We start from the raw sequence: 21,570 nt of genomic DNA on the forward strand, positions 1-21,570 counted from the left end.
TCCAGGGCCGGGTATCATGGCGACTTATGTGGACATCCTGAGGAACGAGTTTCCTGAGATCGACTCAGAGCTTTTTGACTACATCACAGGTGAGAGACCGGGTACGCAGCCGCCGTCCTCCTGCTATCAGTCGGCCCAGTGGAGCGATACGGACCGGTCTGAACCAGACCGTCAGCCGGGCTGCCGATGGTTTTTGACTACAGAGTCAATGAGCTAACTGGCGCTAGGCTAACCAGGCTGACTGTGCTCAGGCAGGACACCGGCTAGGACGGCATGGCCCGGTGAGGTAGATCTAAGACCGAGTTAGACATGAACTGTTACAGGTGAGTTGTAGGGACCGTGGCAGATGTGTTGTAGGGACTGTTACAGATGTGTTGTAGGGGCTGTTTCAGATCAGATGTGTTGCAGGGACTGTTTCAGATCAGATGTGTTGTAGGGACTGTTTCAGATGTGTTGTAGGGACCATGACAGATGTGTTGTAGGGCCTATGACGTGTTGTAGGGACTGTTACAGATGTGTTGTAGGGCCTATGACGTGTTGTAGGGACTGTTACAGATGTGTTGTAGGGCCTATGACGTGTTGTAGGGACTATGACGTGTTGTAGGGACTGTTACAGATGTGTTGTAGGGCCTATGACGTGTTGTAGGGACTGTTACAGATGTGTTGTAGGGCCTATGACGTGTTGTAGGGACTGTTACAGATGTGTTGTAGGGACTATGACGTGTTGTATGGACTGTTACAGATGTGTTGTAGGGCCTATGACGTGTTGTAGGGCCTGTTACAGATGTGTTGTAGGGCCTATGACGTGTTGTAGGGCCTGTTACAGATGTGTTGTAGGGCCTATGACGTGTTGTAGGGACTGTTACAGATGTGTTGTAGGGCCTATGACGTGTTGTAGGGCCTGTTACGGATGTGTTGTAGGGCCTATGACGTGTTGTAGGGACTGTTACGGATGTGTTGTAGGGACTATGACGTGTTGTATGGACTGTTACAGATGTGTTGTAGGGACTATGACGTGTTGTAGGGACTGTTACAGATGTGTTGTAGGGACTATGACGTGTTGTAGGGACTATGACGTGTTGTACGGACTGTTACAGATGTGTTGTAGGGACAATGATGTGTTGTAGGGACTGTTACAGATTTGTTGTAGGGACTATGACGTGTTGTATGGACTGTTACAGATGTGTTGTAGGGCCTATGACGTGTTGTAGGGCCTGTTACAGATGTGTTGTAGGGCCTATGACGTGTTGTAGGGACTGTTACAGATGTGTTGTAGGGCCTATGACGTGTTGTAGGGACTGTTACAGATGTGTTGTAGGGCCTATGACGTGTTGTAGGGACTGTTACAGATGTGTTGTAGGGACTATGACGTGTTGTATGGACTGTTACAGATGTGTTGTAGGGACTATGACGTGTTGTAGGGACTGTTACAGATGTGTTGTAGGGACTATGACGTGTTGTAGGGACTATGACGTGTTGTACGGACTGTTACAGATGTGTTGTAGGGACAATGATGTGTTGTAGGGACTGTTACAGATGTGTTGTAGGGACAATGATGTGTTGTAGGGACTGTTACAGATGTGTTGTAGGGACTATGACGTGTTGTATGGACTGTTACAGATGTGTTGTAGGGACTATGACGTGTTGTAGGGCCTGTTACAGATGTGTTGTAGGGACTATGACGTGTTGTATGGACTGTTACAGATGTGTTGTAGGGACTATGACGTGTTGTATGGACTGTTACAGATGTGTTGTAGGGACTATGACGTGTTGTAGGGCCTGTTACAGATGTGTTGTAGGGACTATGACGTGTTGTATGGACTGTTACAGATGTGTTGTAGGGACTATGACGTGTTGTAGGGCCTGTTACAGATGTGTTGTAGGGACTATGACGTGTTGTAGGGACTGTTACAGATGTGTTGTAGGGACTATGACGTGTTGTAGGGACTGTTACAGATGTGTTGTAGGGGCTGTTTCAGATCAGATGTGTTGCAGGGACTGTTTCAGATCAGATGTGTTGTAGGGACTGTTTCAGATGTGTTGTAGGGGCTTTTTCAGATGTGTTGTAGGGGCTTTTTCAGTTGTGTTGTAGGGACTGTTTCAGATGTGTTGTAGGGACTGTTTCAGATGTGTTGTAGGAACTGTTTCAGATCAGATGTGTTGTAGGGACTGTTTCAGATCAGATGTGTTGTAGGGACTGTTTCAGATGTGTTGTAGGGACCATGACAGATGTGTTGTAGGGCCTATGACGTGTTGTAGGGACTGTTACAGATGTGTTGTAGGGACTATGACATGTTGTAGGGACTGTTACAGATGTGTTGTAGGGCCTATGACGTGTTGTAGGGACTGTTACAGATGTGTTGTAGGGCCTATGACGTGTTGTAGGGACTGTTACAGATGTGTTGTAGGGCCTATGACGTGTTGTAGGGACTGTTACAGATGTGTTGTAGGGCCTATGACGTGTTGTAGGGACTGTTACAGATGTGTTGTAGGGACTATGACGTGTTGTAGGGACTGTTACAGATGTGTTGTAGGGACTATGACGTGTTGTAGGGACTGTTACAGATGTGTTGTAGGGACTATGACGTGTTGTAGGGACTGTTACAGATGTGTTGTAGGGACTATGACGTGTTGTAGGGACTATGACGTGTTGTACGGACTGTTACAGATGTGTTGTAGGGACGATGTGTTGTAGGGACTGTTACAGATGTGTTGTAGGGACAATGATGTGTTGTAGGGCCTGTTACAGATGTGTTGTAGGGACTATGACGTGTTGTATGGACTGTTACAGATGTGTTGTAGGGACTATGACGTGTTGTAGGGCCTGTTACAGATGTGTTGTAGGGACTATGACGTGTTGTATGGACTGTTACAGATGTGTTGTAGGGACTATGACGTGTTGTATGGACTGTTACAGATGTGTTGTAGGGACTATGACGTGTTGTAGGGACTGTTACAGATGTGTTGTAGGGACTATGACGTGTTGTAGGGACTGTTACAGATGTGTTGTAGGGACTGTTACAGATGTGTTGTAGGGACTATGACGTGTTGTAGGGACTGTTACAGATGTGTTGTAGGGACTATGACGTGTTGTAGGGACCGTTACAGGTGTGTGTGCAGAGGTGACAGTAAAAAAGGTTTGCAGTGTAATTGGTGCTACTATGAACAGTCTGAACACTGATTGGTCCTTTTTTCAGACAGAACCAGGAGGAGTTTGTGGATGGAACCTGTTGTAGAGCCAACAACAGATGAAACTAAAACCTACCTACAAAAAACAAACAAAAAGTCATCAAAGAACAGGTTTGTGTGAAAACTAATCTATGTGTTTCAGGTGTGTTGGACAGTGGCGGTGCAGATTTCGAGGATGGAGAGGAGGTTTATGACGCCATTGGAGGAGTCCTGCAGGAAGTGTCTGCCGACAGTAAGAACGAGGATGACATCAGAGACATCTGTCTGCAGATGTTCAACACACTAAAACTGTAAGACAGTCGTGTCTTTAAAGTTATATTACACCCAAAATCCGTCCTCATCAAACTGTCACATCCTAGAGATTTAAAGAAGCAGTTTGTCTTTACCGACCTACAGGGATGGATCTGTGTTGATATTTGCAGCTTCTGAAACGTTTCTGTGACGGTACCTTGAATATGTTGTTGAACAAGACCTTTAAACTGGAAAAGTAGGAGAAGGATCCAAACATTTTTCACTAAAGACTAAAGGATAAAGTAATTAGATATGTGTAGATGTTTCAGTATGAAAATAATCATCAGTTACAGCAGCAGAAACTGTTGCTACTTCTGGTCAGTATAATCATAAAATGTGGATAAATACACAGTTTATAGGGAATGAACGTCCTCATGTTGTAGTTCTTTGCTGGTGTGAAATATTAATTTCCTTTGTGTTTACTGGGAATAATATTGATCTTTTTTGTTTGTTGTGACAAACCTTTGTATTTGAATATATTTCTTCAGGGTGTTCACTCCCTGTAGGTAGTCTTGGTACTTTTTGGTAGTGTTTCTGTGTCTTTACTGAGAAAATAGTTTTCTTTCTGTTTTTACTGTGTTTACCAGGAATAACCATAACGGGTCTCAGAAGCAGGTTTTGTTGGAGGCTCCGGTGCAGCTCTCTCAGATTTCTGCAGACTCTGGTAATTTACACACATGTACACACATATTTTTATGTATATTTGTACTACTGTACCTTTACTCTAACATGTTCTTAAACCCTGTCGCTCCTCCTCTTCAGACTCGGCAGTCAAAGATGTTCAGGGGATCTGGATGATGAAGCGTCCTCAGAACACAGTAGGTCTTCAATAAAACTCAGCTGACGGATTCCGCAGTTCTCTTTTCACTCGGTTTGAGTTTTGTGAGCAGTCAGACTTTCATCTCATTTACAGTGAAACAACTTCTGCTTTAGTGTAAAATCTTCTGTTGATAGAAAGTGATGACACAAAGGAGTCCCTTAAAGTAATCAAATTAATGTATTTTAAATATTACACACCATAAATGTGTAGGTGTTGTGATGTCATTAAACACATCACCTCCTGTCTCTGTGTGTCTTTAGACGGTGGATGCAAAGAAGCTGGAGAAGGCCGAAGCGAAGCTGAAAGCTAAACATGAACGGAGGAACGAGAAGGATTCTCAGAAAGCCTCCGCTCCACTGTCAGTACCTGCCTTCACCTGTGCATCTCTCAGCTATCCACATCTGTCCACACCTTTACCCCTCTCTCTGTACACATCTGTATGTCTCTCAGCTGTCCACACTTGTACATCTTTCACCTGTACTTTCTTGCCTACACCTTTGTATCTCTCACCTGTACACACCTGTGCAACTCTCATCTGTCCTCACCTGTTACCCTGTCTGCTGCTCACAGAGTCCTGGAGGAGGCGTCAGCCAGTCAGGCCAGCAGTAAGAAGGACAACCGAGTTGACCAGTCAGGGAAGAACCGCAGCTATGACATCCGCATCGAGAACTTTGATGTTTCGTTCGGAGAGAGGTGAGCTGAAACCGACAGGTCACTGTTTATCCAGCATCACCGTGAGGAACTAAACTCACACATAAAGACGAAACAGCAGAGGAGGTAGCGTGAAAATGAACAGTCTTCGCTGTGTTTGGTTGGACACAAGTAGGTGCAGTAACCAGGTGTGACGGCTTCATTTCCTGATCAGGAAGTGTGCAGGTGGTGTGATGCACCAGTCAGTTCCCACTCCAGCCTCACACAGACAGAGCTCCATCAGGTTCATGGTGTTTATGGGGCAGTGGTGTCTGAAGGATGGAGAAGTGAGTATTGTTGGTTTATCAGACCAGCTGGATTAAAGTTGGGTCAGACAAAGTGTAGAACATGATCCTCCACCATCAGCATCTTCACTTTCTGCTAGGTTGTTGCCCTGTCCAGTTCCACTGGTGTAACGGCCAGTCCCCTGGCTTAGTGTTATACTGTGATGATTATGTGTTCATTTTATTTGAGCAGTTGACATAAATTGTACATTTCTGTAGATTAACATTTCCCTATCAGCAAAATTCTACTTACAGCTGAATTTATTTCCAGCAACCATAACATCTCTTGAATGGGAGCAAGCTGCTGTTAACTAAAATGTTCTTATTGGTATCTTCAGTAAAGGTGGGTGAGACGGAAGAGGGGGAGAGTTTGGGATGAAAGCAGTGAGTCAGCTGGATGAATTCCTCTGCTTCAGCCCACTGATCTACTTCAGTGTGAGGGTCGAGCTGGACTCTGGTACTGGAGTGGCAGGGTTCCAGTTTGTATAATTCTTCTGTTTATGTTTGTTTCTCCAGGTGTTTGCTGCAGGGGGCGGAGCTTACTCTGGCTTCAGGTCGTCGGTACGGTCTGATTGGTCGTAATGGTTTGGGGAAGACGACGTTGTTAAAGATGCTGGCGAGTCGTAACCTCCGTGTCCCAGCTCACATTTCCATCCTTCATGTGGAACAGGAAGTCGCGGGCGACGAGACATCGGCGCTGCAGAGCGTCCTGCAGAGCGACACGCTGAGAGAGGATCTGCTGAACGAGGAAAAGAGGCTCAATGCTCGCATCGCCAACGGAACGTAAGAGCATCCAACTTCCAAATTTAAAACAGACTGAAGAACATGTGTTTGTTATTTTTATGTTCTGACAAAAACAGAACCTATTTTAAGCCTCTCACCACCTTTCAGTTAAAACTGATTAAAAATGAGTTTTTATTCATTCCGTGATCACGGGGCGGAAATATTTCCCTGGAGAGAAAAACAGTAGCAGTCAGACCACCACACTGGAATCAAAATTTGGGTCACAAAAACTCAGATTTAGAAGTGATGACCAATTACAGCACAGCAGCTGCTGTGTTTGTCCAATCAGCTGGCAGATAGCGGACTGTGACGTGTTTTTGATCAGTGTTTGTTGTTGTGTTTGCTTCAGTGCTGATGGGATGGAGAGTGTTCGACTTTCAGAGATCTACGGCAAGCTGGAGGAGATTGAGGCTGACAAAGCCCCGGCCCGGTAACTATGGCAACTTTTAGCAGCACAATATATATCTCATATAATATATATATCGCAACTACTACTGTTTACTGCACTGTTTAGCATTTCTGAGCTGACTCATACAGGATCAAACTGATGGTATGAATAAAGCTGTTCAGAACAGAGCTGCAGCTGTCAAGTTCTTATATCAGGTCCTCCATCAGGTTCAAGCTGAAAACATTTCATGCAACAAAGCAACAGCATGATCACAGTTTCTGGCCCAGTCTGTGATGACTCCAAAGTCTGAACAATGTTTTTCTTTACTGCTGCTCAGTTGATGAAATATGTAAAGTCACACATTCAGAGTTCTGTCTCCACTGGATTAACTTTGAAGCTCTGCTCTTTATTTACCTGTTACCACATTGAATCTTTATTTATTATTTCATATTTATTCTCACACACTCCTCATCCAGCACAGTTGGGTCACCTGTTGTTACAGTACTATCCCCACTATCCCCAGTACACCTGTAGTATTTACAGCAGGTGTACAGAAGTTGATGATACGATCCAGTTGATTCACACTGTAACTCACTGTACTGATGTACTGATGACACATCTGTGTCATCCAATCAGAGCCTCCGTTATCCTGGCTGGTCTCGGCTTCTCTCCCAAGATGCAACAGCAGGCCACAAAGTGAGTCAGAAACATTGAAGTCACTGTATTGATTTCCATTCATTACCTGCAGAGCCACACCCACCTTTGTTGCAACCCTACCCACCGCCGCTCTTAATGTAAGTGTGTGTGTGTGTGTGTGTGTGTGCGCGCGCGTGCGTGTGCGTGTGTGTGCCCACCCATAGGGAGTTTTCAGGAGGGTGGAGGATGAGGTTAGCCTTGGCCAGAGCTCTGTTTGCTCGGTGAGTTTGAATCTCAGGTGTAAACAGTTTTCAGAGTGACACTGCTGTGTGAAGCACATCTGTCTGACACGTTTGTTTTCATTCCACCAGGCCGGACCTGCTGCTGCTGGACGGTGAGTGCCAGCACTGAACGAGTACTCAGAGTAGGACAGGGACCTGTACCAGTACAGCATTTGGGGAAGGAGTAGTAGTTAGAGGAATAGTACAAGCATGAGACGTAGGTGTATAAGTGTAGCCGCAATATGCATACTAGAATTGGTCAGCATAGAAGTAGAAATAGGAGATGAATGGAGTGTAGTGGTAGTAGTAATAGTAGTATCAATGACACCAGTAGTAGTAGTAGTAGTAGTAGCATCAATGACACCAGTAGTAGTAGTAGTAGTAGCAGCAATGACACCAGTAGTAGTAGTAGTAGTATCAATGGCACCATTTGTAGTAGTAGTAGTATCAGTGACACCAGTAGTAATAGTAGTAGCATCCATGACACCAGTTGTAGTAATAGTAATTTTGTAAAGTAGCAGGAGTACAAATTCATATAATAGTAGGATTTATTATTGAGATTTTAAATAGGTGAGTGAGGAGGAGTGGTTGTATCAGGAGTATAATCAGTAGGAGTGTATGAGTGTGATTATTAGTAGCAGTAGTATTCACAGATATGTATATGAGTAGCACTTGTCAAAGTATTAGTATGAGGAGTATTAGTATAAGGAGAACAAGTATTATTGTGTAGTGTCATCAGTACCGTGGTTCGTAGTATTGTGGTCTGTAGTAGCTGTAGTCTCAGCAGTACTGTCTGTATTTCAGAGCCGACCAACATGTTGGATGTCAGAGCCATCCTGTGGTTAGAGAACTACCTGCAGGTCTGAACACTGACTCATACTAATGTTAGCATTCATCACTGAATAGCATCAAGCTAATAGGTGATAAATATTTCCTCCTCCTTCAGACGTGGCAGTCCACCATCTTGGTCGTCTCCCATGACAGAAACTTCCTGAACGCTGTGGTGACCGACATCATCCACTTGCACTCCCAGAGGCTAGACAGTTACCGTGGCGATTACGAAAACTTTATTAAAACCAAAGAAGACAGACTGAAGAACCAGCAGAGAGAGTACGAGGCTCAGCTGCAGTACAGACAGCACATACAGGTACTACCACCACAGTACAGACAGCACATACAAGTACTACCACTGCAGTACAGACAGCACATGATTAGGCTGTTTTCCCAGCATCCATGTCTCTTGTGTTTCAGGTTTTCATCGACAGATTTCGGTACAACGCCAATAGAGCTGCTCAGGTCCAGAGCAAACTGAAGCTGCTGGAGAAGCTGTAAGTGTGTGTTTGACAGAGACAAATACTGTGTAGATTCTGAGTGATGCCGAGTGACTGTGTTGTTTCCTCCTGCAGGCCTGAGCTGAAGCCCATAGAAAAAGAAACAGAGGTCACTTTAAGGTAAGAAGACAAACCCTCTGTCTGCCCAGAATCTGATTCTCCTACTGTTCACAAACCCAATCCACAGACTGACAGCACCAATGAATGTGGTGTCCTCAGCGTAATGTGCGTGAATCCAGAACCCGGTTCAGCTTATTGGTCTGTACCATAGACCTCCATATTTGTCCAAAAACTATTAAAAACACAGGAAAAAGACTGAAAACAAAATCAGAATCTGCTTTGACTGGTGAAAAGGTGTGTTGCCTTGTTTGTTACATGTTGATTGATTTGATCGATCTGTTGTACCTTCCTGCAGGTTCCCAGATAACTTTGAGAAGTTGTCTCCTCCCATCCTGCAGTTGGATGAGGTGGAGTTTTACTACACTCCCGACCAGCGGCTCTTCTCTGGACTCAACCTGTCCGCCGACCTCGAGTCTCGCATCTGCATCGTATGTGTCATCGTGAACAGAAAAATTGCACCTTTATACAAATATACATAATATCCTGGACATCAGTGAAGCATTGGATTAAACTACAACATGTGGACTGTAAGAACTGATCATACCGATGAGTTCAATCAATACAGCACTGACGTGTGATGTGTTTACTGGCAGGTTGGTGAAAACGGTGCTGGTAAAACCACTGTCCTTAAACTGCTGATGGGGGAGTTGACGCCAATCAGTGGAGTCAGACAAGCTCACAGGTAAGACGAGCAGCCGGCCAATCAGAGCAGAGCGTTCGACCTGAACGTCAAACTGCAGCTGTTCACAAGAAATGTGTTTTTGTGGGGAACCCTTAAAAACATTCAGTGAAAAAGGTACAGTTTGTATGTTGCGTAGAAACAGTTAATCAGGTTTATTTGTATAGCACCTTACAACAACCCAGGTTGAAGATAGCAGATTTACATGTAGCATGTGGAGCTGTTAATATAAGTTAATGTGGAACCATTATCTGGTGTTGGTGCTGATGATTTCTTCCTCATCAGGAACTTGAAGATCGGTTACTTCAGTCAGCATCATGTGGACCAGCTGGACTTGAACGTCTGCTCTGTGGAGCTGCTGCTCAACAAGTTCCCCGGTAACTGCAGGACTCTCAAACTTCACCACAGTAGCAGTACCGACACACACACGCACACGCTAAGCATTGACTGGCTGCTGTTTGTGTGTGGCAGGTCGGACGGAGGAGGAGTACCGGCACCAGCTGGGCGGTTATGGCATCACTGGAGAGCTGGCCATGAGGCCTGTGGCCAGTCTGTCGGGGGGGCAGAAGAGCCGGGTTGCCTTTGCGCAGATGACCATGCCATGGTAACAGAAAGCTCAGGGATCAGCTGTTTGTGTGTGTGTGATGACTGATGATGATAAGGGTGATGATCTGTCTACCTGTCGTCCCCCAGTCCGAACTTCTACATCCTGGATGAGCCGACCAACCACCTGGACATGGAGACCATTGAGGCTCTGGCCAAAGCCCTCAACAAGTTTCGAGTGAGTTTGTTTTCTCTCAATTCAATAAGTGAGGCAGAGCTGTGACGATTCCCAAACCCTCCAGTGTTTTGGAAAAACAGTCCACACAGCATTTGTCCAATTTCAGTCAGATTCAGATGCTGCTCATTTCAATGCCAGATGTATTAAACACAATCGGTCGACATTTTCTCTCCAGAGCAGGTTGTTTTCATTCTTTCAGCTGTGGTTTGTGATGTCATGCCTTTCAGGGCGGGGTCACCCTGGTGTCACATGACGAGCGTCTGATCCGGATGGTGTGTAAAGAGCTGTGGGTATGTGAAGGTGGGCAAGTTCAACGTGTTGACGGCGGCTTTGACGAGTACCGTGACATTCTGCAAGAGCAGTTCAGGAAGGAGGGTTACCTGTAAGGCGCCCCCCCCCTCACCCTTCTGATAGACCACACCTGCCCTAACATAAACTCCGCCCCTCCATAACAACAAATGTCACAGCAGCCAATCAGCCATCAGAGCTGAGGACATTTTTTCCTCTGAACTCTCACCTCCTGCTGCAGGTCATCTGCTGAGAGCTGATTGGTTGTTTTTGTTCACCACTTGAGGTCACACTGAACTCTGGTGGCACAGGAGTCGCCTCGGAGGATTCGGAGTTAACTTCTGTCTGTCGTTGGTTCATCGTCACATTAAAGCTGAGTTTGTTTTGTATCTTCGACCTCCGGAGGTTTATTCATTTTAAAGGAGATGACTGTAAGAAATTATTCTTCCACTCAGAAACACAAACTCAATAAAACCCATCACAGCATGCGTTCTACTGGCTCTTAACTTCTTTTCTGAGAAAAACAGTTTCATTGATACTTTTAAATTTATGGCTGACAGTGTGTCGGCCCTCTGAAATGCAGAACCTTCTCAAGTTATGAAGAAGAAACTACACATGGACCTGCAATACCTGCACATACAGGGTTTTAAACATGTTTTATCTCAGTGAAAAATAGGACTTTCAAAGTTTTAAAGTTTTTGTCTCTGATCATAAATCTCATACATTCAAGTTTAAGATGAAACGTGAATCTAGTTGACAGGTAAACTAAAAAAAGTCTGCAGGTGTGGGAAGTCCAGACCTTTCTTAGTCTGTGCCCATATCCCAGCTGTTGTTTTCCCTCCACTGACTCAGTCCTGATGTTCCCACAGTGTGAACAGACCAAGCCAGATGTTCTCAGATCAGATCTGGTCCACCTGCATATGTGGTACTAGATCCGATTCCTATCCGATGTGCGAGTGTGCTAGCGCTGTCAGAACGGTCGGATCAGAATCCATGTGGTTGTTTTAATGTCTGCCTCCTCTGCACATATCGCCTGTTGTCAGCATTCAGTGTGGGAAACATCAACATGGAGGAGGGGGGCAGTGGAGAGACCAGGATGCTTCAAATTGGTTGGACAATTATGGAGAAGCTTCTGATGGAGCCAAACTGTTAGGAACATATGGGAACCCAGCAGCTTTGGAAGAAACTGCACAAATGACATTAGAAAACTCAAGTCTTGATTTTATGTGTGGAAGGTGAATGACAACTGACAAAAACATGACTGACACGAACTAAACACCAACAGTCAGTCTATCGTCTGAAGAACGAAAAATGTAGGAACTGATGCAGGTACTCAGCATGAATGTGGCGTTTATGGGTCCTTCACTGCAAATGTAAACTAATGAATCCACTTGTGTTTATTAAGCAGAACTGAATCAGAAAACCTTTTTAAAAATGAATTACAAAGACATAATGCCAAGAAAATAAGACATTAAGTGTTCAATGAAATCTGTTTATAAAAATAAGTTGGAGTGAAACCAGATCCAGGATGAAAAGTCTGAACAGTCTGTTTATTCAATCCAGTCTACAGAATAAATCCAGCTCTAACCAAAAACACATTTTTTGACTGTGAAAATATGTAAACAAGATTTTACAAACATATAAAGTTTATAAAAATGTTAAAAACTACCAAAGGCGGACACATAGTTCTGACATTGTTCATTTAAAATATTTTATGTCCCATATTTTTAATGATGGTAGTGTGTCAGTTTGAGCTTTGCACTATTGGTGCAGTCAGTGTAACAGACTTTAGAGAGACTTTATTTTTCTCAGGATTTTTAAATCCAATCCAACATTCACTCAGCTCATTGAAAATAACAAATATAATCCATTTTCATTCAGCATCCATGTTTTCTGCTGTGTCATGTGACCGTCACACCTGTGCTTCAACACAGCCTGATTTAAAAAACATATTTAAGATTGTTCTGAAAATAATTTACATTGTTTCCAAAATCAGGTTTTTCTTGACTATGAATCCTGTAAAGAGTCTGCAGTAAGTCTGATGTTACAGGACAAACCAGAGAACATCACTAAACAAACATCACTAAAGGCCTATACATACTCCACGAGAAGCAAGAAATTTGTTTTCTCTCCCAGGGCTGTGAAAAAAGAGTGATGCCATTTTTTTCTTGCAGCTTGTTCTCGACACATCATCTGGTCAGAGCCTTCATCTCACGTGGCGTCCGACAGCTATTGTGTGCTTGGTCAGAAATTTGAAGCTGAAATGTCTTCGTACTTTTTCCACTGGTGGTTGTCACAACAACGGATAGTTTTGAGGAACAGCTGCCAGAGGCAGTGAGGAAGTATGGAAATATTTATAACACATCTTGTAAGGCATATGAAGACACAAAAATGGCTAATAATTTGTGGATAGAAGATACGTTGTGTACGGAGGAGAGCGTTTGTCGTAAAACATGGTGATATCCGATATCTTATCTGCTGTATTGTAGTTTCTGTCAGATTCCCACAATGCTTAGCGCGCGTGATGTAAGCTGCAGTGGGACAGACCTCCCAGAAGTTTGGCAGTTGAATTTCTCGTGGAGTATGTATCAGGCTTAAAAGAATCATGTGCTGATGGTTTGTGAGACTTTGTGTTCTATAGCTGGATCTCATGGGCAGGGTGGGACAGGCCACAGGTCAGAGGTCACCTCGGACTGACGGGGTTGAACCTCAGTCTCTTCACTGCTTTACTGCTCTGGTGTCCAGGCTGCTGCTGTGTCTGGATGTGTCTTCGTTCTGAGGTGAGGTAGAACGGCATCCTGATAAAACACCTCCAGCTTGGACACTGTCTCCTCCCACAGGTCAGGGTCAAAGGTCACAGGCACGATGGCCGTCTCCTTCAGGGTGAATACAACGAGGTCGGCCTGCTGCAGGCCCGTCACTGCCAGCTGACACTGGATCTGAGTAAAGTAACTGTGAGACGTTTTCAGATGGTAGACCAGGGCCTGGAAGACAGGGCGAGGACAAGATGTTAGAGGAAATTTGAGGAAAACTGGGACAGGATGACAGAGACGAGAAGAATATGTTAACGAAAAGACAGAGGACAAAGTGAAGACAGGAAAAGTTTTAGGAAATTAATAACAGGAACAGGTCAGGAGGTTAACAACCAGGACCAAGAGCAATAGGACGATAAAAACTTTTCTACCCCTCCAGGCTCCCGTTTGTTCTTGTCCTCCTGTATCTCCAGACAGAAGGCGGGGTCTTCCCTGCAGGCGTCTTCCACTCGTCTCTGTCTGTGTTTGTAGGGACACTTCACCTCCAGGCAGAGCAGCCATTGGCCAGTCCGGCTGTCTGTCACGATGCCGTCAGGACTCGCAGCCAACCAGGGCCGGTGGGTGTCAATGAACAGTCCACAATCCTGGACCGAGACTGGCCGACCCAATGCAGAACTCTTCAGTCCCTGTACGATACCAGCATCATCATCATCATTAGTAGAAGCAGATTGGATTTAGTGTTTCTGTCTGTTAATGTTTTACATAATCACCTAATGAGCTCATTACTGCCCCAAGTGGACAAAACTTTGCTGCTGTATCTCTTTTTATAACAAATGGAATGAGGAGGATCTGCAAACAACAGAGTCCTGTGTGGACTTTGTACATCAGATGTGTATCTGCTGAAACATACCTGATACCTGCGGACCACCTCGGCCTCCATCTGGACCCCCCAGCTCATAGCTCTGGTCTGTATGCTCCGGCCCTCTCCTGATTAGTCCGAGTGGGTTTAATCAAATAAGCATCAGTTTTTAACATTCATTTAGACATGATCTTAGCAACAAGGAGCGGCTGTTAGAGACAAGGAGAAAGTATACCTGTGATGGCATCCAGGTAGGACTTGGGCAGGATTTTGCTCTTTCCGTTAGCAAAGCGACTGTGAGCAATACGATGAGCCACAGAGGCCGTGATCCGGTTTTTCCTCCAGGAGAACCATTCCTGATTGGTTCTCTGTCCACGGGTGAGAACCTCAACCCTCTCCACCACACTCCTATCAAGCTGTACTCCCAGACCCAGTGGGATCTGGTCTGGTTGGGGAGGACCTTTGCCAGGCAGCTGGACTGCTTTTTGATGATCTGGATCAGTGGCAGCTCTCTGATCCAGTTTCTGATTTGGCTTGTTAGTGGGTTTCTGAGTGCTCAGTTTTTGTTTCTGTTCTTCATCAGGCTGTGGTTTCATAGCAGGGACTGGATTAACTGAACCACTGTGGTCCCCTGCAGTCCGAGGGGGACATGCAGATGCAGGTCTGATCTTCTGATTGTGATTGATTCTAGTTTTAGTAGTTTTGGCTTGTGCTCCATCTCCAGGCGTCTGGATCTTGATGGTCGGGTGATATATGACCTTTGGGATGAGGGTTGTCTGGGTCTGAGCAGTCGCTGTAACTTCACCTCTGGTGGAGGCCTGGTTGGTTTTCTTGTTCTGCATGTTCATTTAAACCAGAAACCACCTCACAGACTCACAAACTGTTGAAACAAAGAAACAGAAAAGAGACATGAGCACAGTCCACGTGATAATTTCATGTGTGATGTCATATGACGTAATCAAACAAATTATTACACCTAACATGATATTACATTATATCAAAGTTCCGGCTTCTCGGACAAATAGGGCTTTTATTTTGAAATGCATGACCGGATATTTTGGCTGACCCGATTATATAATACACAGTCCAAAACCCGTAGTGGTCCCTGAAAACCAGGATTGAACAGGTGAGAGAGACCTGACCTGTCCATTGAATCCCCTAATAGCTGTAAACCTTTAACTAAATTCCGTTAAAAAATGCCAGGAAAGGTATTTCTGTGAATCCGGGTAGAAGAAGAGATGGCAGGCAGGATTTTCGGACACCTAACGACCTGTTAGGACCTACTCTTGTATTCGGCATTAAACACATTAAACAATGAACACTTTCATAAAATATATTTATGTTTTTATAGCTGGTCGTTGTGTTGTTCCTGATAATAACGAGGGTTATTGAATTAAATGTGCAGCCAGACCAAAAGTGTCGAACAGTCCCGGAAGTATTAATTCTTGATGTTGTACATTTATTAAGAAAATGTCCTAAATATTGTACGATATAAACTAACGGAAGGAAGCGTTAAACTGTAATAATTGTGAATGAAGTTTGGCGTGAATCGCGACAGCAGCATGTGTTTACGGTAAAGTTTCCAGTTTAATGAAACTAATATCTGCCGACAGACACTTTTTAAGTCGCTGCCTGTAACACCCGTTAGACAAAAAATAAAAACAGGGCAGATCTTACCTGCGTGCACAGTCAGGGCCGGACTGAAGCAGAAGTGAAACTAAATCAGGTTAAACCGACCGAGTCACCGTGACTCACACTGCAGGCGAGTCCGGACATGTCTCAGTGGCCCTGCCCCGTTTACCAATTGTTCTGTAAATATTATTACTGTATTGATCCCTTCATTGATTCTAGTGTTTATATAAGTTACAAAACACTAGAGGTCGATTAAAAAATTTTCTTAACTCGGTTCGAGTCCTGTTTGATATGGTGTATTTATATAAAGACGTAGAAGAGGGGGTTTGGCATGTATGTCAGGATGGCCGAGCGGTCTAAGGCGCTGCGTTCAGGTCGCAGTCTCCCCTGGAGGCGTGGGTTCGAATCCCACTTCTGACAAAGACTTTTTCTCTTCTCCAGCTGTAAGTGACTACATTTGTTGACAGATCTGGGCTCTTCCAAAAGCAATCAGTTTATCTGGACACGTAATCCATAACCTGCTCAAGTTAATAACGACATGATTCTCCCTGGGTCAGTCTGCTGTCTCTGTCTGCAGCCTAGTCCTTCTCCACAGTGTTGACCTGCATTAAATTAAATTCACTGACTGTACTGCATTTTACTACTGCACTCTGTTTCTACCCTTTGAAACTTATTGTCTGATTTTATTTTCTTTTTACTTTGGTTTTTAGATGGGCTGATACATTTATTGATGCTGTATAAAGCACATTGAACTGTCACGGTTTTAACCAGGTAAACTTGTGTGGTGCAAACATAAAAACTGAAGAGATGAACATCCTCTCCTATGTCTTCGTGGTGATGGCGCTTATGTTGGACATCCACTTTAGGTCCTGAGAAGTTGTAGATCCCAGAAAATCCATAAGGCCTGATACAATGCTGCTGAATATTATGAGGGCGTAGGGAGGTGGGTTGCTCCTCAAGTCCACTGTCATTCAAAACAGAAAGAAAAATAAACACAAACTAACTACAAATCACTTGTATTGTGCCTGCCCTGAGGTCTATTGTGTCATAATCAGTCCATGAATTCTGATGTTTATTCTGATGTTTAGTGTTGTTTTTCTTTCTGCAGAAAATATTTTCTATGGTTGAGATCAGGTACCTGGATCTGCCCTGACTCTTGTCTTAGAGCTAACGGTCCCTGTCTTTCAGGTGGTCATGTCAGTGTCTCAGGTCTCTCCTGGTCTGTTCCTCAGCGGTCTGGACTCAGCTCTCAACCTCAGTGTGCTGACCAGCAGGAACATCACCCTCATCATTAACGCCAGTGGACTGGAGGATGTGTCCTACCCTCAGCTAGAAGGCCTGCAGATCCTCCACGTCCCCATACAGGATCAGCCTCACGCTCCCCTAAGAGAGTACTTTGATCCAGTGGCTGAGAGGATCAACCAGAACCAAACAGGAACTCTGGTCCACTGTACTGCTGGCAGGAGTCGATCCCCCACTCTGGTCATGGCATACTTGATGAGGTAAACCATGTCCCCAAAGTTTCACATTCACCTTCTGATCCATGTTTGACTGTTCCAGTCAAATTCTGGTCATTTTGGGTTGTGTGTTTGTTTGCATCTCTGCAGTGGTTTTGAGTCTCTGTGGCTGTTTTGCATTTGTGTTCTGGTCTTTGTCATTCTATGCTCTGAAGTGGATGTAGCTTCTGAATTCTTAAGGTGGTGGGTGTCTGTGATTTAGGACTCTGAGGTGGTTCTGGTCTCTATGATTCCTGCAGGTTTAAAGGTCTCAGCCTTCGTCGGGCTCATGAAGTTGTTCTGGAGCAGCGTCCGTTTGTTCGGCCCAATGCTGGTTTCTGGAGGCAGCTGATGGACTATGAGAGGGCTCTGTTCAGCAGGGACACTGTGAGGATGGCGAGGACATCGAGCAGAGTCCTCCCTGAAGTTCTGCAGGACTCTGAGGACTCGTACTGCATCAACATCTGACCCAACAGTGAATCAGTTTCCAGTCTTGGACATCAAAGATGATCAGGTTTAGATTCTCCTGGAAACAACGATTACTGACATTTCATATTTGTCAGGTTGTTGCTTATGTTGAAACACGTCGCTTTTTAGATGACTGGCAGGCTGATAAGAGTGACAGTCTTTATCTATAGCAGGTGCCTCTAAATCCAGTCCTTGAGGGCCACTGTCCTTCTTCTTTTCTGTCCTTGCTCTACTAGCTACTGATTGGCTGAACACCCCTGATCCAGGTAATCAGCAGTGGAAGGACAGGGACAGTTAGAAAACAAGCAGGACAGTGGCCCTCGAGGACTGGAGTTTGACACCCCTAATCTAGTCAGCGATCAGCCTGTGTGAGGCTCAAACTTGTATGTGGGGTCCAGGGTGAGTCAATGCAGCAACGTAGAAGTAAACGCAGTAAAGTATTTTATGTTAAACCAAAGTTTTCCTCTAAGTGAACTCGTCTCCATCTCTGAACACTGATCATCCATAACATCAAGACCACCTGCCTAGGAGTCAGTACAGCAGCTGGTCTGAGCATTTTCAGTCTTTTTTTTTTTTTTTTTTACCCTCCCCTCCCTACTGTCAGGAACAACACAACAGTCTGAGCGTGCATGTCTGTCTGCCATTCAGTTTAAAGCAGAAAGCGTTTCAACAACAGTTTCTAACTGAACTTTTAATAAAGATTTAACGCCTAACTACGCAAAGTTCTCGGCTTATACAGTCATAAATATTCAATGTTTAATTTAGGTTTTGAAAGTTTGCAGAGACCTTAATGTAAAACAAACTCAGTGGTTAGAAATGAACATTCACAAATATAAAGTATTGATTATAATTAAACACTGTAAAAGTTGTACTATTCCTGATGTTCACTCAAAACTGTGTAGGGAACCTTGGTTGTTGTCAAAAGTTTTAATTGCATGCATTTACTTCCAACACAGTTTGATTAATGAGACTTTTATTAATACATGTCAGGTGTGACCTGACAGAAACAGCAGGGGTTGTATAAAACTTCACTGTGGCAGGAGGAATGACAGTCTGGACCCTGATCAGTTTTAAATGAAAACGAGACCAACAGGAATCACATCAGCTCATAAAGACAAACACAATCCAGAAGGGGACATGGGATCTGAACAGAGTCTGTGTGGGACTGAGACTCAAGTCCAGCTGGATAAATAGAAGCCCACATAGAGGTCCTGGTCTCAGTATTGGAAACTTCTCTTGGTCTGGATATCATCCAAGATCTGCTGCAGCTCCTCGTCTTCAAACCGACCCTCCAAACTGAAAACACATACAACAAAAGCTACGTTACATTATTCCATGAAACACTCAGTCTCTGGTGTCACTACCTTCATGATCAAAAACCAGCATTTATGATTAATTTGTCTATCAACAATTTATACTCTGAAGTGTCAGAAAAATGTCCAGGCTCTGGATTCACACAGAATCAGCAGCAGCTGCCTTTCAGTTTGTTCTTCACTGAGAAATGTTGTGCTTAGTCCAGCTCAGATATGGTTTCTCTGTGGGTGTGAAGTGGTCTGGGCGTGATCTAGATTAGACTCACCTAGGGATCAGGGCTTTGGCCTCTTCAGCAGCTTCAGGACACAGATTTGCTAAACTGGCCAACTCAAACTTATGGAGCTTCTTCTGCAGGAGGAGACTGAAACAGAGACACGTGGAGGGCATCCGATCCAGATCAGACCAAAGACTGATATGATGGAGGAGCACAGAAGACCTGCAGACAGGTGAGCAGTAAAGCGTTACCTGCGGACAGCGGTGATGGTCTCCCTGTTCTTGAAGCGGCTGAATCGAGCCGTATAGTTCAGGGTCTTCATGAAGACTTCGGACAGTTCCTGCTCGTCCTCTGCACTCTCGTTCTGCTGCTTCCTGTGTTCCAGAAGCATGTGGACCTCTGAGTTCAGCAGAGTCTCCGCGTTCTCAAACTCTGACACAACAGGACAAAAATGTTTTAGCAAATCTCAAATCAAAGACAGAATCTGTCAGTTGAGTTTCATACATCACGCCTGAGCCTGAAAAAAAGAAAAGGTGATTACTTTTCCTCATCCAGGCCACATCAGACCTGGTTCACATTAAAATCCACATTTAGAAAAATCAAACCAGGATTTGATTAATCAGACTCCAAGTCCCGTTTTAAGAGTCTTAAAAACTTGGTGAAACATTTGTGTTTAATAAAAACAAACCCTGGTGTGTTGCAGGCTAGAAAGAAAAAAAGTTGCATTTACCCTTTAGTCTTTTAAAAATCTGAAACTGAGATTTAAACACTTTCCATCCTCTTTTTAATAATCCAGTCCAGATGTAAAGTCTAGGTGTAGTAGTCTTAGAGCTGGCCCATGTCTGAGCAGAAAAGGTTTTAAAGAAGGACAATATCTATAGTTTTACTGTTCCTGAACTTTCACATCCACCTGTTTCAACAAGCGGCAGAGGAAACAGAACCGACCTTTAGGGAACATCAGCTGGGAAGCGTCCTCTTCCACATCACCGACATGCGGAGCGGCCGCACCGCCTACAGCCGCCATGACGGAAAACAACACCAGCTAATGGCTAACAGCTAACCGCGAGTTCCAGCCGCCGGTCCGCGGGTTAAACTCAGACCCAGTGGGTCCCGGCACCCTGAAGATGGACCGTGCAGGTCAGAGACTGTCACACTAACACAGATTTCAGTTCGGTGACTCTCTGGCAAACAACAAGACAACGGCTACTTCCGGGTTTACATAGAAACACTTCCATTCTGTGGTTGGTTTTCAAATTAACAGCCGCGACCCGCAGCGCCCCCTGGTGGACAGTTAGTGATTTGGCATGTTGGAGCTGAAGAAACACACGGTGGATGATTAAAATGTCATGCCATATTAAAATGTTTCAGCTCTGCCATATTAAAAATGTTTCAGCTCTGCCTTCAGTTTACAACAGTCCTTCAGTATCACCGCCTCTGGAAATCAGTCATAATATTACGACCAGGTACCTGAAACCGGAGTCCTCAGACCTGCCTCTGAAATCTTTCCACACGTGTAACCAGCAAAACCATGCATAGGTTCACTATACACAAATTACACAAACATAATAGAGGTAATATGAAAGTAAAGTAAAAAGTGATGTTGCATTAACAAAGCATAATATTTTCGAATTACTATAGAAAAAAATTGTCTGCGTTGGCCGGGAATCGAACCCGGGTCAACTGCTTGGAAGGCAGCTATGCTAACCACTATACCACCAACGCGCCTATTCAGAGAAAGGCCACAGCAACATCAGGAGGCAAAATCAGAGACATTCGGTTTGATAATGGATAAATCTTATTTATGTTCATATTATGGCACGTACGGACGGAGGTAAAGTGAAGTAAATGTAGGCATCGGGTATCAGTTTCTCAACATGTATACCAGCTCAATCCAACAAGTTTTCACTGTGGGTTTGATTAACATTACAGTCGAGTTACAGTCCATTTACACAAGGCCTTTTTTATGATAAGTCTGTTTTCTCATGTATTAAGTAGGGATGTCAATCGATTGAAATATTTAATTGAGATTAATCATGATTGTCATGAGTTAACTCGTGATTAATCCCAACTTAATCACACATTTTTATCTGTTCTAAATGTACCTCAAATTAATACTTTCAAGGTTTTTAATACTCCAATTAACATGGGCATGGACAAACATGGATGCTTTATGCAAATGTATGTTTATTATTAGTGAAACTACTCTAAACATACAGCATAAAGAACATAGACATGTTTTAAAGACGGTAGATATGTTTTTCCTTTCTCTTTCT

The 21,570-nt window shown here is 44.2% G+C and overlaps 4 protein-coding genes and 2 non-coding genes across 8 annotated transcripts; 3 read left to right on the forward strand and 3 right to left on the reverse strand.

Annotated features, from left to right (window-relative positions):
• On the forward strand, window positions 1-11,047 carry abcf3 (ATP-binding cassette, sub-family F (GCN20), member 3). The gene is made up of 21 exons (XM_026328424.1): window positions 1-89; window positions 3,332-3,479; window positions 4,068-4,144; window positions 4,243-4,298; window positions 4,561-4,658; window positions 4,871-4,993; window positions 5,791-6,057; window positions 6,407-6,487; window positions 7,082-7,141; window positions 7,306-7,362; window positions 7,453-7,475; window positions 8,167-8,222; window positions 8,309-8,509; window positions 8,614-8,690; window positions 8,769-8,813; window positions 9,109-9,241; window positions 9,407-9,495; window positions 9,778-9,869; window positions 9,964-10,096; window positions 10,186-10,273; window positions 10,501-11,047. Exons 1-21 carry the CDS (start codon window positions 17-19, stop codon window positions 10,657-10,659), a joined length of 2,136 nt encoding a protein of 711 aa, XP_026184209.1. The 5' UTR covers window positions 1-16; the 3' UTR covers window positions 10,660-11,047.
• A 1,036-nt stretch (window positions 11,048-12,083) lies between these two features.
• Window positions 12,084-15,966, reverse strand: LOC113143015 (uncharacterized). The gene is made up of 5 exons (XM_026328437.1): window positions 15,851-15,966; window positions 14,409-15,053; window positions 14,225-14,301; window positions 13,746-14,000; window positions 12,084-13,545 (listed from the first exon to the last, which is right to left on the reverse strand). The coding sequence occupies exons 2-5, from the start codon at window positions 15,019-15,021 to the stop codon at window positions 13,288-13,290; spliced, it is 1,203 nt and encodes a 400-aa protein (XP_026184222.1). The 5' UTR covers window positions 15,022-15,053; window positions 15,851-15,966; the 3' UTR covers window positions 12,084-13,287.
• Window positions 15,244-17,992, forward strand: LOC113143024 (dual specificity protein phosphatase 14). Of its 3 annotated transcripts, XM_026328451.1 has the most exons (4): window positions 15,246-15,299; window positions 16,516-16,576; window positions 16,994-17,307; window positions 17,562-17,991. In XM_026328451.1, exons 3-4 carry the CDS (start codon window positions 17,000-17,002, stop codon window positions 17,767-17,769), a joined length of 516 nt encoding a protein of 171 aa, XP_026184236.1. In that variant the 5' UTR covers window positions 15,246-15,299; window positions 16,516-16,576; window positions 16,994-16,999; the 3' UTR covers window positions 17,770-17,991. The 3 variants fall into 3 exon arrangements, with proteins under 3 accessions (XP_026184246.1, XP_026184236.1, XP_026184253.1); XM_026328461.1 differs by lacking the exon at window positions 16,516-16,576 and having other exon boundaries at window positions 15,244-15,299; window positions 17,562-17,990; XM_026328468.2 differs by lacking the exons at window positions 15,246-15,299; window positions 16,516-16,576 and adding an exon at window positions 16,614-16,748 and having other exon boundaries at window positions 17,562-17,992.
• trnal-cag (transfer RNA leucine (anticodon CAG)) lies at window positions 16,143-16,225 on the forward strand. Its single transcript has one exon. It is a non-coding gene; the product is annotated as a tRNA-Leu (tRNA).
• A 602-nt stretch (window positions 17,993-18,594) lies between the features above and the next one.
• Window positions 18,595-20,562, reverse strand: polr2d (RNA polymerase II subunit D). Its single transcript, XM_026332339.2, has 4 exons — window positions 20,243-20,562; window positions 19,549-19,729; window positions 19,349-19,444; window positions 18,595-19,065 (listed from the first exon to the last, which is right to left on the reverse strand). The coding sequence occupies exons 1-4, from the start codon at window positions 20,319-20,321 to the stop codon at window positions 18,987-18,989; spliced, it is 435 nt and encodes a 144-aa protein (XP_026188124.1). The 5' UTR covers window positions 20,322-20,562; the 3' UTR covers window positions 18,595-18,986.
• A 385-nt stretch (window positions 20,563-20,947) lies between these two features.
• On the reverse strand, window positions 20,948-21,019 carry trnag-ucc (transfer RNA glycine (anticodon UCC)). Its single transcript has one exon. It is a non-coding gene; the product is annotated as a tRNA-Gly (tRNA).
• Window positions 21,020-21,570: the final 551 nt, after the last annotated feature.

This window comes from Mastacembelus armatus, chromosome 13 (genome assembly GCF_900324485.2).
Source record: "Mastacembelus armatus chromosome 13, fMasArm1.2, whole genome shotgun sequence".
Taxonomy (NCBI): domain Eukaryota; kingdom Metazoa; phylum Chordata; class Actinopteri; order Synbranchiformes; family Mastacembelidae; genus Mastacembelus; species Mastacembelus armatus.